The sequence below is a fragment of the Eptatretus burgeri genome, chromosome 4, assembly GCF_056783735.1.
Source record: "Eptatretus burgeri isolate ZD-2024b chromosome 4, Ebu_testis_v1, whole genome shotgun sequence".
In the NCBI taxonomy this organism is placed as follows: Eukaryota; Metazoa; Chordata; class Myxini; order Myxiniformes; family Myxinidae; genus Eptatretus; species Eptatretus burgeri.
In genome coordinates, this window is record NC_140964.1 from 72,703,014 (window position 1) to 72,718,083 (window position 15,070).

General features: G+C 44.0%; 1 protein-coding gene across 4 annotated transcripts in view; it reads left to right on the forward strand.

Moving 5' to 3' along the window:
• Window positions 1-14,333, forward strand: part of LOC147028329 (diacylglycerol kinase beta-like) — a 315,192-nt gene extending 300,859 nt beyond the window's left edge. For 2 of the 4 annotated variants that reach the window (XM_085878631.1, XM_085878632.1), the window contains 2 exons: window positions 2,698-2,758; window positions 10,957-14,333. In XM_085878631.1, coding sequence (XP_085734757.1) covers window positions 2,698-2,758; window positions 10,957-11,052 — 157 coding nt within the window. In that variant the 3' untranslated portion in view covers window positions 11,053-14,333. Of the gene's footprint in view, window positions 1-1,499; window positions 2,453-2,651; window positions 2,759-10,956 lie in introns of those variants that run through there. The other 2 variants (XM_085878634.1, XM_085878633.1) reach the window with 2 other exon arrangements.
• Window positions 14,334-15,070: the final 737 nt, after the last annotated feature.

The following is a 15,070-nucleotide window of genomic DNA, read 5'->3' on the forward strand; positions in this document are numbered from 1 at the left end:
GCGTGCACGTGTGCGCGCGCGCGCGCGCACACACACACACACACACACACACACGAATAAACGAGACACAACACAGGACTGCGAGATGAGACGAGCACAGCCACTGAGCTTGGGGGAAGTTCCGTTACTTCCTGGGGCACTATGGGTACCAATGACACCACCAAAATGGTGCCACCTTTCTCACCTCACCTGTTGGGCATTTCCTAAGGAAGAATTTCTTCCTCTACAAGGATGCCAACCTATGGGGGATGTCCATGATCTTCTCCTTTTAAATGCTGTACATAAACCAACAAAGCAGCATGTACTTTGATAAAGTCTTTTTAAAGTCTTTGATACGACTCAGCTGAAATTTGAATTACCGACTTCCCAGGCTCGTAGCAGGCACTTCTAACCATTACACAAGTCTGGTAGTCTGATTTCATATCCCCACCTGACTGTATACTGTTGGATTGGGGCCTCACAGGCATCACAAAGTGTAGCTTCCCTTCATTGGAAGTTAAACCGTGTGTTCCATTTGCTGACATTAGCTATAGTGGACGTTCAAGATCCCACTGTCATTTGTGAAAAATAGGCGAGTTATTGCTGGCACCCTCAACAATTTTCAAATTCCTGCCCTGACTCCCAGCTGCCAAGGAGGCAAAGACAAACCATCCAGGGTAAACCTTGCTCCAGGGCTACTTTGGCAACACTGAACTTGCAATGGGGGAAAGAACCAGAGAGGGGGTATTGTTGTTGAGTGGGTCAAACTGCATCGTTTTTCGTTATCTTCAAGCCAGAAAGGGCACAGATGAAAACGATAAGTTTACCAGCTATTGCAACTTTTTGCATTCACTTGTTTTGCCTTTGATTTCTTTTTAATCACCAACCATGAGTCTCATTCCTGACTCATCGTTTTGTGGTTTTGGGTAGAGTGTCAAAGCGGCCTCAGTGACAAACTTAACCTCAGTCGCGAAGCAGCGACATAATCGACTCAAGAAGAGGAAAATTGCAGTCAGGCATGTGTGGAAGTCATTTCTGGGTAGCGTTCCCCAAAACACATCAGCGTTCATCTCGATTATGTCTCCCCCTCCCGCCACCTGCTTTTTATGATCGATACACCTGTACACACACGCACACAGGCAGAATCTTTCCATTTGTCCTTTTACATTGCCTTTTGCTGCGGTCAGTAACCAAGGTGGAGAGAAAGCACATCGGTACCGCTCTATTTGGGAAACTTGGCCGCCAGGTCAGATGAGTGTTGAATTTGCTGCACGTATGCCCTGTAAGGCATGAAATTGCTTTTGACTGTGCGGTGCAGAGCATCGTGGCCTATGATTGCATCTGTCAAGGGTCTTTATCCACGGTCTTTTTAGCAAGCACAAGGAACAACGGAGTTGAATGATGCGGTCACGGCGATGTGGTCCATTTTTGCCTTTCTATAGGGAATGTTTGTCCTTTTTTTTTTTTACAACGACTATCTTCTGCTCATACTGGAGCTTTTGTATATTTATCACATGCAGGACGTGCGGAAATTTAAGAGACGTCGTGGATTAATCAACTGAAGTTGTGCGATTTGAACCTGGGATCCCAGCAAGCATGCTGAGCTGAAACAGGATTTGGAGGTTTGGGTCACGCTGCTCCGTTGGGCTGTTAACTGCTCCACATCATTTACATTATTCAATCAACGTCAAGTTAAAACTAGTTTTTGGTTTAACTTGGTTTTTTGTTTCCATTACAAATTCTCATAACGATATTATCATGTTTTCTTTTTTTCGAAAAAGTTTGTTCTTTTGTTTTGTTGCGTGGAATCTTTAACGTAAACCAACTAATACTAGCAGAGGGGAAACCCGGCTTTACGTCTTTCTGATAGATGGCACACACATTGATGCCTCTCCCTGCCTGTGAATCACCAGGATGACAGTTTATAACTGGGCAGAGATTCGAACCCTGGTGAGAAGGCTCAGAAGCTGATACACCCACCTCAAGGCTGTCCTGCCTATCAAAAGGATTGTTTGGTTTTGATCATTTTATTCACACCAATTGTTGATGTATATTGATTGATGGATGAAGTCGAGTTGTTTCTTCAAAATAAACGAGTTATTGTTAACTTATCCTCAACCCGTAACTAAACCTTCATTGACGTTAAGCCAGGTGTCTCGTCTGTCGACATTAATTTGTTCGCTGGCACCCTGGACAAATGACAAATTTAATTCCCAAGCTACAAGAGACACTGCATCAGCAGCAAAGCCACATCGATGAGAAATGATGTAACCAGCAGCTGCAAGATACATATGCTCAGAATGGAATTCATGGTTAGGAAGCTGTTTACCACCATCCGTTGTATATTTTTAGCACAGTCTATCCTCGCAGTGCTCTAGTGGGGGTTCTTTGCACACTATTTCTGTGCAAGTTCTTGGTGGTGTTCATTTCATCACCTTTGTGTCTGATATCAACAGCCGTGTGCCCCACAAGTAGGTTCTCCAGATAATTGTGTGGGTGGTGAGGGTATAGTTGAGGATCCAAGTGGTGAAGCCAGTGTAAAGGGGTGGGGGGGGGCAGGAGGAAGAGGTTAGTAGTTTAAAAGAAAATGCTGAGCAGGAAAAATGTTTTACATTATAACAACAAATATACATCGGTGTAACAAAGTAAACTGAAAAGAAATTCCTCTGCAGAGGTCCAGATCTCAGACAATGATAACAAAGGACTGTTTGTCAGCAGGACGACCAAGCTGCTGCCCATGCAGATTGACGGAGAGCCCTGGATGCAACCACCATGCACTGTGAGTAAAACAGCACACATTCCACGAAGTTCCTTAAACTGTCGGTTTGGAAATGTGGTGATAACATCATAACACTGTATGAAAAATACATGATATACAGTCACAAGACAAAACAATGACAGAATCAGCTTTCATGGTGTCCTCAGGTGTTTAATTATGCTCAAATATTTAAGGTACAGTATTTGAGAATGATGATAGGTCACTCGGTGCTCATATCACTCGGTACATGGACACAAAGGGAGGTTGTGGACATGTGACCATCAGTCACTTCGCAACATGGATGAGCATGGCAATCTGAGCGACTTCTCAAGGAGCACGGAACAAAGAGCTTGAGCACCTCGGCTTCTCCTCTGGTGTTTAAAGTTCTACAGAATGAGAAAATTAACAATTTTGTTTGATGTGATTATCTTGATTTTCAGTAATAAACAAAGACCTGAATGTGGTTTTTATTCCAAATAATTTTTCGAGGTGTTCCAGTTTTTTTTTACTCAACCTGGCTGGTATCACCCCTAAAAATTCCAGAAAACCTCCATGGTTTTCCGGACACCATGACATGGAGGTTCCAGAAAAACCTCCATGTCATGAAAACCTCCATGAAATCATCTGTGTGTCGTCATCACCGGAATGATTGTCTCAACATGCAAATGATAATGGCTGCACAACTCGCTTTAGACTCATCAGAAAGTGAATTTGACAAACAATTTTCTGATCAAGAATCCTCAGATTATGACGATATAGCCAAATCATGATGTAGAAGGTGCTAGTCAGACTGTACATTTATGAACCCCAGGTAGAATTTGGGATGACATCATTCATGAAATACCTGGCATTCACAACAATCAGGACGACGTTGAAGCAAGACTCGGCAATAACAACTGGTAAAGTAGTAAATCATAGAGCGAGAACGTGGTAAATGTGGAGTTTAGTGGTAATTTGGTGTAACACTTCTCTGTGATTCTATTAGTAACTAGAACAGCACTCTGTAGAGTTGCTCAGCTAAGCTGAACAGTTTATGTTTTGTATCCCATTGATAGGCCGGATCTGGATCCAGACCTTAAGCAACATCTAATCAGCTTGTTCTCGTCACCTCCCCAACTCATCCACCAAGTGCCATCATAATCCATCCATAACTTTTTTGAAATATCATGCTATATATCGTTATGGCCCCATCTCTCAATGGTGAAAAATTACACGTACATATTTCGAAACTATTACATCACTCCGAGCGATTAGTCCGATGATGTCGTTACAGGGAATCCGACTGCTGCCGAGTCTTATTGGCTGTGCCTGTACCACCTTCTACTTTTTCAAATATAGTTCGAAGTAACTGAAAAAAGAAACAACGAGATAAATAGCATCTGGACCGTTTGGGATGAAGGTGTGAAATCGGAGAGGGGGTGGTGTCTTCATCGAGCGTTACGTGATATTTTATGGGGTGCCTGGTGAAGCGTTATGGAGCATTTACAAGGGCGTGCGAGGTGTCAGATTTGGGCAAAAAATGCGTTATGTAAGTTTTGAATGGCCCCTGATGGGTTTCTGTGAAGTCGGTGATAGCATGATATGAGACCAAGAACACGATACATATTCTGCTGTTTTCATGTGGGAATGCCCATTTGCTTTTATGAGCGGGAAGAGGGAGAGAGTTTGGAGGGAGAAGGCTGAGGCTTCTGTTGAAGAGTTGTCAGAACTACATGTGTGAGTTTACTCAGTAAAAATGTAGTTGCGCGTATGCACGCGTATGTGTGTCACTGTGTGGCGGATGAAGGGGAGTGGTGAAAAGTGTTAACGTGCGAGTATATCATAAGTGGCAAAAACTCAACAGTATAAGTCAGACAATAATTATTGCAGTTTTTAACTTGTAGACCCTTTTGACGTCTTACATGTGTCGTCGTGCATCACAAACGGTGTTTCTCGAGCCCTGAACGTTTGTGCCCGTCGTGCATGCATGGCCGGCCGGTGCCAGCCCAGCATAGCGTCCACAAATAACAGGCACTAAAATGTGAAAGTTGTTTGTTGCTGTCAAACGATGCACCCTGGTCATGGAGATTAAACATCATTTCAACATTTCATAGTTTTCTCTATTTTTGTAGATTATTTTGTAGATTTTTGTAGATTTTTGTAGATTTTGTAGATTATTTTTGTAGATTATTTTTGCACTATTGTCAGTGCTTGGCACTTTGAAACTATACGTATGTTACTATTAGCCATGCTTATGGCTGTACATATGTCTGATACGTGACGGAGAAAGTTGTTAGGGTTAGATTACGAAAGTGTCGGCAATCATGGCCGGTGCTCAATAGAAATGCCGAGTAAAAAAAAAAAAACATAATGCTACTTCCCCTGAGTTTCTCATGCATTTCCACAGCTACTCTGTCCTTTTTCTTCTTTTCCATTGGATTAGATTCAAATCTAATTTTCGTGGGAATCACATCAGCTTTCAATCGCTTCAATCCAATCATCCCAAACTGGGAATGCAGGCCGGTGTCGTACGAATCATCTTCAAAATAGGCGCTGCAAATGACGCTTGAGGCAGTTGGGCCATGCCACTTTCCTCTGGTCAACTTCACATTGGCCGTCCAAATTTTTCCTTACAACTGGATCTTTTTGGAAATCATGCATACTCATGCCATAATTGGTTGTACTGCAACAACCAGCAAAGTGCATCGAGCTGGCATTCTCAGTGCTTTAATTTTCAAAGCTCAGAGTTTTTCAGAGCGTATGGAGGCCGCACGTAAACACAAGTCCTGAAGCAAAAGTATCCTGGAGATGATGTAGCGGATCACGTGATGAACGATGTAATCACATTATCGTGTTTTTGAGGATGGCGTCTATCAAGCATACCAGGACACCAAGGTCAGGTAAGGTATGGGAGCATGTGCCGGAGCAGCACCTTGCTGCGTCCACTTTCCGCCGGTACTCCAGGGGCCTCCGTCTGCCCAATCCCCCAGGCAGATGCCTGGCCCATCCCCACTTCCTTGAGATGCCGATCAACCGGCTGCAACCACGAGGAATATGGTCGGCCTGTTGGCCTCCTCCACTCACGAGACTCCATTGCTGAGTGAATCTGGTGAGCAAGATCAGCATTAGGAAAACGAGCCACATGTCCATCCAGCCGCAGCTGATGCTCATGGACTATACATGTAACAAATCTTGTATGAGTCTCTCTCAGAAACCACTCATTGGACATAAAGTCTGACTGGTACCAAGTCTCTTCGGAGAATCCTTGGCTATAACTGAAGGATTTAAGTCTCCATCTCAGATCCTTGGTCAGGCTCCAAGTCTCACATCCATAGAGAAAGACTTGAAGCACCAAGGGTTTAAAGAGCCGGACTTTCATCCTCCTGCAAAGGTACCGACAGCACCACACCCCATGATCCAGTGAATCCATGACTCCACAGGCCCGACCCAGACGTCTATTGATGTGTGGCTCACAACATTCAGAGACATAAATATCACTGCCATGGAAAGTGAATTTCCCCGTGACCTCAACATCCTCACCACAAACAGGTACAGACAAGAGAGTAGCATCCAAGATGTCATTGAAAGCCTGGATATTAGTTTTGACCCAGGAAACCTGAAAAACATAACTATTGTCAGGTCACGCTAGATTAGATCTGTGACTTGCTGCAGTTACTATGTAAACCTGTATTAACCTGTTTAATGGTTTGATTATATCGGCGAATAAACCGCCTCCCCCACCAGATTTCCGGATGAGGAAGGTGTTTGATATGGACACCCAACAGAATTAAAAACAAAACCTGTCAAAGGGTCGAGGAGCTCCTTGTGAACCAACGGTCATCCACATCTCGTGCCCAACTGTGTCTGCGGATGTCCTCCTGCAGTTGGGTTGCTTTTTTTAGGAGGTTGGTGCCAGGATTTGCACTCTGGCCACCGGAAAAACTTCATTCTGCAAAACCCACAAATGCAAAAAAAAACTGAAAACCCACTACATGGGAGTACCTCCTGTGCTGCTGCCCTTCGCAGGGCAGCACACCGGGTGACCGGATTGGGACAAAGCCTTCAGGACCCCCATTCCTTGATAAACCTGGGTCAGATTACAGTCGTGCGTGTTGGAGTGGTGCTGAAGTGTCATTCACCAGACGGCGGTCTCCTTAGGTTAATCTGAGGCAGTCTATTTGGTGGGTGCCTGGAATGTCCTATCCATAAGAAAGGATAATCACCTGTCTCTGTTATCATCTGAGCTCCACCGTTTGAATATCGGAATTGCAACACTCTCTGAAGTTCGGAGACTGGATAGTGGTGGTATCATGGTGGGTGGTTACACCTATGTTGGCCTGGTCGCTCTCATGGTTAACATGCCCAAGTAGTTGCTGTAACTGTGTTCTTGAGCTAACTCTAATGATAATTGAGGTAACACCGGCCAACAAGCATATTATGAGACGAAGGATTCGTCCCTCCTTCGGTGTCATTTCCCTGGTCTTTGAATATGCTCCAACTGAGGCGAGTGACCTCACCATGAAGGATGTATTCTACGCCACGCCTGAGTCTGTGGTTGAACAGTGCCCCAGACGAGATACACTTCTTGTCTTGGGGGATTTCAATGCATCGACTGGAACTGATCGGGATGGTTATGAGACGTGTGTTGGTCCCCGTGGGTCTGGAACTGTGACCCACCCAGAATAGCACTAAGTTCCTTGACTTTGTAAGACGTCGTGGACATCGGGTGGCTGGTTCATGGTTTCAGCACTCACAGGCTCATCACTGGACTTGGTATTCCAACGCTGCTGGTGTGGCAATGGAGATTGACCATGTGCTCGTTGATGGTCTCTGGAGGGTGATCCAGAACAGGAGGGTCAACCGGAGTGCCCAGTACCTTAATACCGACCACATGCTTGTTGTTGCAACTCCAAAGTTTCAGCTTCAATCCAGGAGAATGGTACCATCGCAGCCTAAGCTGGATGTTGACAAGCTCAAGGATGAGAGGGTAGCTGAGGAGTTTGTGAGCACGCTGACTGGGGATTTGGGGAGTCTGGGTGTTTTTGGGAATCCTGAAGAGTTGTGGAATGCCTTCAAGACTACCGTCCTTGATGATGCCTGTGGATGTGTTGGAACCCACCATCAGGTGAAGAAGAACTTTTTCTCCCAAGGGACACTGGATGCTATTGACCAGAATTGCAGGGCCAGACTTAATGGCAGAGCTAAGCTGTTCGGGGAGTTGAGTCATAAAACTGTACGTGTGCTGAGGGTGGACAAGGAGGCCTATGTGCACCAATCTGTGAGGGGGTTGAGCATCACCTGTGGTCAAGTGATTCTCATCCTGCTTACAGGGGAATTCACGCATTGTGTTCCTCCAAGCCCATCCCTCGGTGTACTGCAGTCAGAGCGGAGGGTGGTGGGCTCTTGACAGAGGAGTCCGAAGTGAAGGCCCGCTGGGCCGGTTACTTTGAGTGGCTGTACCAGGCTGATCTACCAGCTGTTGAGTTGGATGTCAGGGGTGTTACTATCCCTATTGCTGGCCCTTCGATCAACTGTGGTCCTTCGTTTGTGGAAACACAGCTTGCGGTGAACCCGTTGATATGGGGTAAAGCTCCAGGGATCTGTGGCATCCATGCTGAACTTCTCAAGGCTGGTGGAAATGCTGTACTCATGTTGTTGTATGCAGTTATGTGCTCTGCCTGGAACACAGGCATCATCCAACTGACTGGAAGAGGGGTCTTGTTGTCCCTCTCTGGAAAGGGAAGGGTGATCACCAGGACTGAAACAACTACTGAGGATTCAGGCTGCTCACAGTGCCGGTCAAGTTCTTTGCTCAGATAATTCTTGATAGGGTTTGCCACCATCTCCTTGAGCACCAACACCTAGAGCAGTCAGGCTTTACACCAAAGAGGTCAACGATTGACCGTATCCTTGTTCTTTGGGTCCTCACCGAATGCAGACGAGAGTTCTGGCAGGGGGCTCCTTGCAGCCTATGTTGATCTATGCAAAGCATTTGATTCAGTGAAACGGAATACTCTCTGTGGGATTCGTTGTCTTACTGGGGTGCCACCAAAACTGATCCATCTGATGTCTCTGGTACTGCGAGTGCTGTGAGATGTGGTTATTCCGTCACTGACTTATTTCCAGTTGTTATTGGAGTTCGTCAGGAGTGTGTACTGGCCTCCACATTTTTCAGCACTTGCATGGACTGGATTCTGGAGAGGATGTTGGAGAGATCAAGCTGCGGTGCATCATTTAGGAATGTCAAGATCTCTGACCTTCATTTCGCAGATGATGCAGTCACCTTTGTGGAGACTGCAGATATCCTTTTGGTGACCTTCGAGGTGCTTAATGAGGAGAAGGAGCCGCTGGGATTACGGGTTTCCTGGGTCAAAACTAAGATCCAGGCTTTCAATGACATCATAGATGCTGCTATCTTGTCTGCACCTATTTGTGGTGAGGATGCTGAGGTCACGGTTCGATTCACTTACCTTGGCAGTGATATTCATGTCTCCGCTGGCTGTGAGCCTGAGGTCAATAGGCCATCTGGGTTAGGCCTGGAGAGTCATGGATTTACTGTATCATGGGGCGTGCCATTGTCAATACCTCTGCAGGAGGACGAAAGTCTAAGTCTTCAGGTCCTTGGTGCTTCCAGTATTGCTCTACAGATGTGAGACTTGGAATCTGACCAGGGATCTGAGATGGAGACTTAACTTCTTCTCTACTAGGTCTCTTTGGAGAATCCTTGGCTGGTCGGATTGTGTGTCCAACGAGCGGTTGCTAATAGAGACTCGAATGAGATTTGTTACCTCTCTAGTCCGTGAGCATCAGCTGTGGCTGTATGGACATGTGACTCATTTTCCTGATGCTGATCCTGCTCACCAGATTCTCTCAGTTATGAACCCTCGTGAGTGGAGGAGGCCAATGGGCCGACCATGTGCCTCGTGATTGCAGCAGGTTGATCAGCATCTCAAGGAGATGGGGATGGGCCAGGCATCTGCCTGGGGGATTGCCAAACAGAGGCCCCTGGAGTACCGGCGGAAAGTGGATGCGGCGACGCGCTGCTCTGGCGCATGCTCCCATACCTTGACCTGACCTGACAATATAATATAGGGACACCAATAAACATTGAAATCTTTGTTTCAAGATATTTATTCAACAAAAAAAAAACGATTAAGTATTAATTGAAGCCATATTTATTCATTCAAGCAAACATGAATTTCTGATTCTGTGGACCTTGAATTCTAAATATAGAGTCCATTGAAAGTCTCTCAATTTTACCTGCAATGGAAAGGCCTCGTAATTAACTCGACCTAACACAACCCTCTTACTTGCAGGTTATTGTATTTCATCATGTCCTCTCTTTCTCTCTTTCTCTCTCTCCTTCTCCCATCTCTCTGCTCTTTATTTATTCACATTCAAGCGTTTGCAACTCCTGGATGCTGGTTGCATCATTTAATGGGGGCAGGAATATAACATTCATGCAGTACCCTCACTCCAACAAAATTTGGCATTTAGAATTTGACCAAGTACCGGCATACATTAGCCTCCTCTTTTGGAAAGGTACCGTGGGATCTTTACGTTCACTAACTTTGTACTCTAAGGATTATCATAGGTAATAACGTTCTTCTCTTTAATGAAGATATAATCAGAGGACCATGCAGTGGACTTCCTGAGGTTATGGAGCCAGTGCCTGAGAAGAAGAATTTCAGTATAAAGGGTCTTTACGGTGCCGGGCTGGTCTACTACTCAAGACTGTTATAAAATAAGCTGGAGCTTTTTTTTTTGAAATCGTGAATATTCCATATCTGTGAGCAAGCCCTGGCTATAAAAACCGTGAGCCTGGTGCTTCACAAGCAGAGAGTATTCCAGCAGTGGGTAAAAGCCAGCTCTCCCATCTCCTAGCTTTTGCTTGAAGTTAAAGATGACGCAGTACCTTTTGAAAAGAGTCGGTTATTATGTACCGGTACCGAGTCCAAATTATAAATTTCTCAAATATTGTATAGCACAGCCGCACCACTAGACATGATTCAAACCCACAGACAGGTGTTGGATACTCATGAATCCTAGCTGGCAAGATAGCCAGTTAAATGTGTTGCATTCTCCGAAATTGCAAGTCTACCAAGCCAACAATTACAATAAAATATCAGGTGATTAAAATAACTCAAACATTTACAACAGATATTTGCAGATCCTTTTTTTTTTTTTTTTTTTTCTAAAGGCATACTTAAAGTTGTTTTTTGTTTTAATCTATTCCTCAGATCTTGATAACCCACAAAAACCAGGCCCCCATGCTCATGGGGCCGCAGTCCAAGTCAGGACTCCTTGCCAGCATCTTCCGAAGTGGTCACCGTTAGTAGATTATATTGGTGAAGCAACTCCTGCGGCTCCTCAGCAGCACAGACCTTGTCACGAGCCTGAAGACGCCAGGCAAGAGTTGGACATCGAGAGCACAAAAGCCATTTTGGATCATTTTATGACATTTTGTCTTCAAACTTCATCCGAATCCCACTCACCCATCTCCCCACTACAACCACATCCTACCTCCCATCTCAACCTCTCCAACCACATCCTTACCTCCCATATTAACCTCTCCATCCCCAATCCACCCAGTTAGATTTTGCCCACCAAAGCACTCCAAAAAGAGAATGCTGCATGGCTTATAGTCATCCAAGTGCTTTTATAGTTGCCAGAAGTCTGTGTTAAAAATTATGGGCTAATCAACTAGTCAATCATCCTACTTGGAAATGAAGCTAATTCCCTCGAAGGTCCACCGGCATGCTGCGAATTCCGATCCGCGTAACCACACCATTTTGTCTTCTAAATATGTTGTGCTTTTCCTCAATATATTTTACAATGGCTAAACAGACTGCAATGCTTCTCGTTGTTGTGAATGTGAATTTTTTATTTTTTACGAAATGCTCACGTTTTAGGAAGAGATGAAGGTGATACTAAATACCATTTTGAAATGTTTACATTTGTTTGACTACTCGTTACCTCCAGTCAATGGTAGAATTCATTTTTTTTCAATACAAAATCGAGCCTCATGGAAGAGCAAGGTCACAGAGGGTAAAAAGGCAATGGACTGACGCTGGGGCAGTCGGGAAAAAGTTGGACATAAACTAGGGAATGAATGAACAGAAAAATAGTAGCGAGAGGAGGGACGGAAACACTGCAACCTGGAAGTAAGAGGATTGGGGTTCATGGGAGTGGAAAAGATTATGGGTAGGGATTGTGGAAATGGTGGTGGACCGCTTACTTTATGCCCTGGAGGGAAGAGTGTGATTTGAACCATCTCCTGTTCCACGAACGGGCGAAAATAGAAAGAAAAGAGTTGAGATTTGGTGGAAAGTTTGGATTTTTGCGAGTTTATCCATGACGGGGTTATCCGAAGCACACGTGCGTCCTGCCGTAACTTGGGATAGTCCAGGCATCAAGAAGCAGAGGTTGCTGGGCTGGAGGAGAGGTGGCAAAAAAGACAGATTCCACCAACTTGTCTGGGATCTGAGATCAACAGACCTTTGATTTGTATAAAAAGTTTTGCAATGAATGGAATAGATCATCCAATCCAGTGAGTTTTTACGATGATGCAGCGAAGCTGAGAAAACCAATCAACGGAGGATCATTTTCAACAATCACTATATAATATCATTTGGGAAAATATATTTTCCACCGTTACAGAAACGTAACTACAACTTTATGCCTCATTAATAATAAAAAAAGTTCATAACATTTGAGTTAGTTTTGGGGGAATTGGCCTCGACTCGATAACATTTCTTGCCTCGAGTGATGATTAGTGAATAAAAGACGTTCCTCATTGAGAGGTTTTTTTTGTCCAGTTGCAAATGACTGGCCCTTATCTATACCTACATACCTTATCAATACAGTTTCAAGAAGCTACTTTTATAGTCTCTCTCACTGACCTGTTATCCTCATTACATCCCTTTGGAAGAATAAAATAAGAAATCATCCCTATTATGTATATAATAATTGACATTATTCCAGTACAAAGATCTCATCGAGTTTGAATGATATTAAGAACCATCTACATGTTATCTATGTGGGATTTTGGATGGGAGTGCGTGGAGGTGGAGAAAGTGTTTGTTGGAGAGTTGGCGAGCGGGAGGGACGGAAAGCTGGGGATAGGACGAGGAAGGGGAGTGGTGCGTATGGAAGGACATCAAAAATGCCACAATTTTGTATCCGTAAGATATATAGATGGCCCACAGTTATTATTGATCATCTTCCCACAACTACTTTTGTTTGGGGTTATGTTAACTTGATGACTATAGTATTAGCAATTATTCACCATTCCAGTGGTTATTGTTGAAAAATGTTTTTATGAGAAGAATGTCTGTTGTTGGTGAACGTTGTTGGATAGGTTTTGGTGATTTGATTCAGTAAATGCAGTTTGTTCACTTGCCCATTCAAATAGGGCATGATTTTTAGTCTCTGAATCCAATGTTCCATACTTCTGGAAATTGTTAATGAGCATCTCATTCCCTGTAGAATCATCTGGAAATTCTGGAAATCATCTCTCAATGTACTTTGCACGTTTGCTTTGGAAATGATGTCATAATTTTATCGACAAAATGCACTGTTGGTCTCATCTCGGCTTTATCGTCTTCAGGTGTGCTCAGTTTTCTTTGTATGATAATGTTTAAAAAAAGAAATAGAAGAAGAATGAAAAACTTTCGCATGCATTTTCTGAACTTTGTATGGATTGCTTGAACTTTTTAGCTCATGTTTCGTACAAAAGATTTACAAGCTTTTTATTTGTATGTGCTTATGGGACCGATCAATCGGAGGTTGTCTTTTTTAGTTTCACGTGACAATTTTTGATTTAACCATGACAAATGTTTTCCAAATACCTATACTTACCAACCAGTCCAACAGGATTGTGCAGAGGTACTTATTTGTGACCTGTCTAGTCTGGGTTCGATTGCCGACTCGACTAAACTGTCAGATCGGTGTTTCGTAGGCATCACAAATTGCACCGTCCCTCGGATGGACGTTAAGCTAGACGTCTCGTGTGCTCGCACTAGTTGGTGATTGCTGAAAATCCTATGGCACCTTTCATGAAGATTAGGCAAGTTCTCATTGGCATCCAGAACAGATTACAAATGTCTGTCAAAATAAGCTCCAGTCAAACATCATGCCTCGCCGTAAGGTTAGTGGAATAATTCGACCAAAAACTCTCCCCAGCCGATCCCACAAAAAGGTGGGAATAAATTGGGCAGTTGTCATAGTAGTAGTAGATTTACAAACCAATAAGCTATCTCTGTTCAGGTCCTCCAGATCTGCCACCTGTTATATTTTATGCCTTTTTTATTTCCAATCTTTAGTGACGTATTATTATGTTTGTTGTTAGTTTGATTACGACAAAAGGAAATATCACTATTTCAGCTCGTACAATGTCCAGACATTACCATTCACGCAGCAGTCGGCTCGCTTGGCCAGATGTGCAGTTTTCTGGGTGGTTATCCCCCGTCCTTTTTGCATGTTTTGTTTTTTGTTTTTGTTTAAGCTTGATGTTGAAGAATGCCGCACGTAGTTTGACGTTGCATGTTTGGTATGGTGTCCGAAGAAGCATTATACACATCATGCCCTGAAAACAGTAAATTTGTTTGAATTCAAAGCGTGTGCTTCCCTTTCATGTGTGTTCTTCATGATCACATGACTATATTTGTGATGTCACAAGATGATTGAAGACTTTTTGAGATTTTGAGATGTTTTTTTTTTTTGCCACATATGGCTGATTTGTCCCTCACACTGGATCACATACATGCGTCCTTGCACACATATATATGTACAAGCTGGGTCACCCGATCAAGATTTGGTTACTTCGACTTCAGTAAACCATCAAGGAGATTGATGTTCAAAGCTGTAAGTTAACATGAGAGTGCACCATGGTAATGATGGGCCAAATGGCCTAATTTCTTTGTTTGAGGTCAGTTTTTTGATTTGCAGATGTACAAACACACATACAGATAATTCCCTTGCATGGCTGGGGGGAGGGGGGGTTGTACCCATGAATCGACCCTGGGTAACCCGAGCACGTTTGTAAATTCTGGTGCAGACTGGCACAGCCATTGTTCTTTAATTATCTTCAGACATACACACACATACAGAAAATTTCCTTGTGTGGGGTGTGGTGGGTTGCACACCTGTGACCAAACCCTGGGTACCCCCAGCACGTACGCAAAATTGTGTGGAGATTGGACCGGGGTGTAGAATTGCAGACTTCAAAGAAAAGGCTGACACACACACACACACACACACACACACACACACACACACACACACACACACACACACACACACACACACAATGGTTATGGTAGTGGATACTGGTCGGTCTCCGTTCCATGGAGA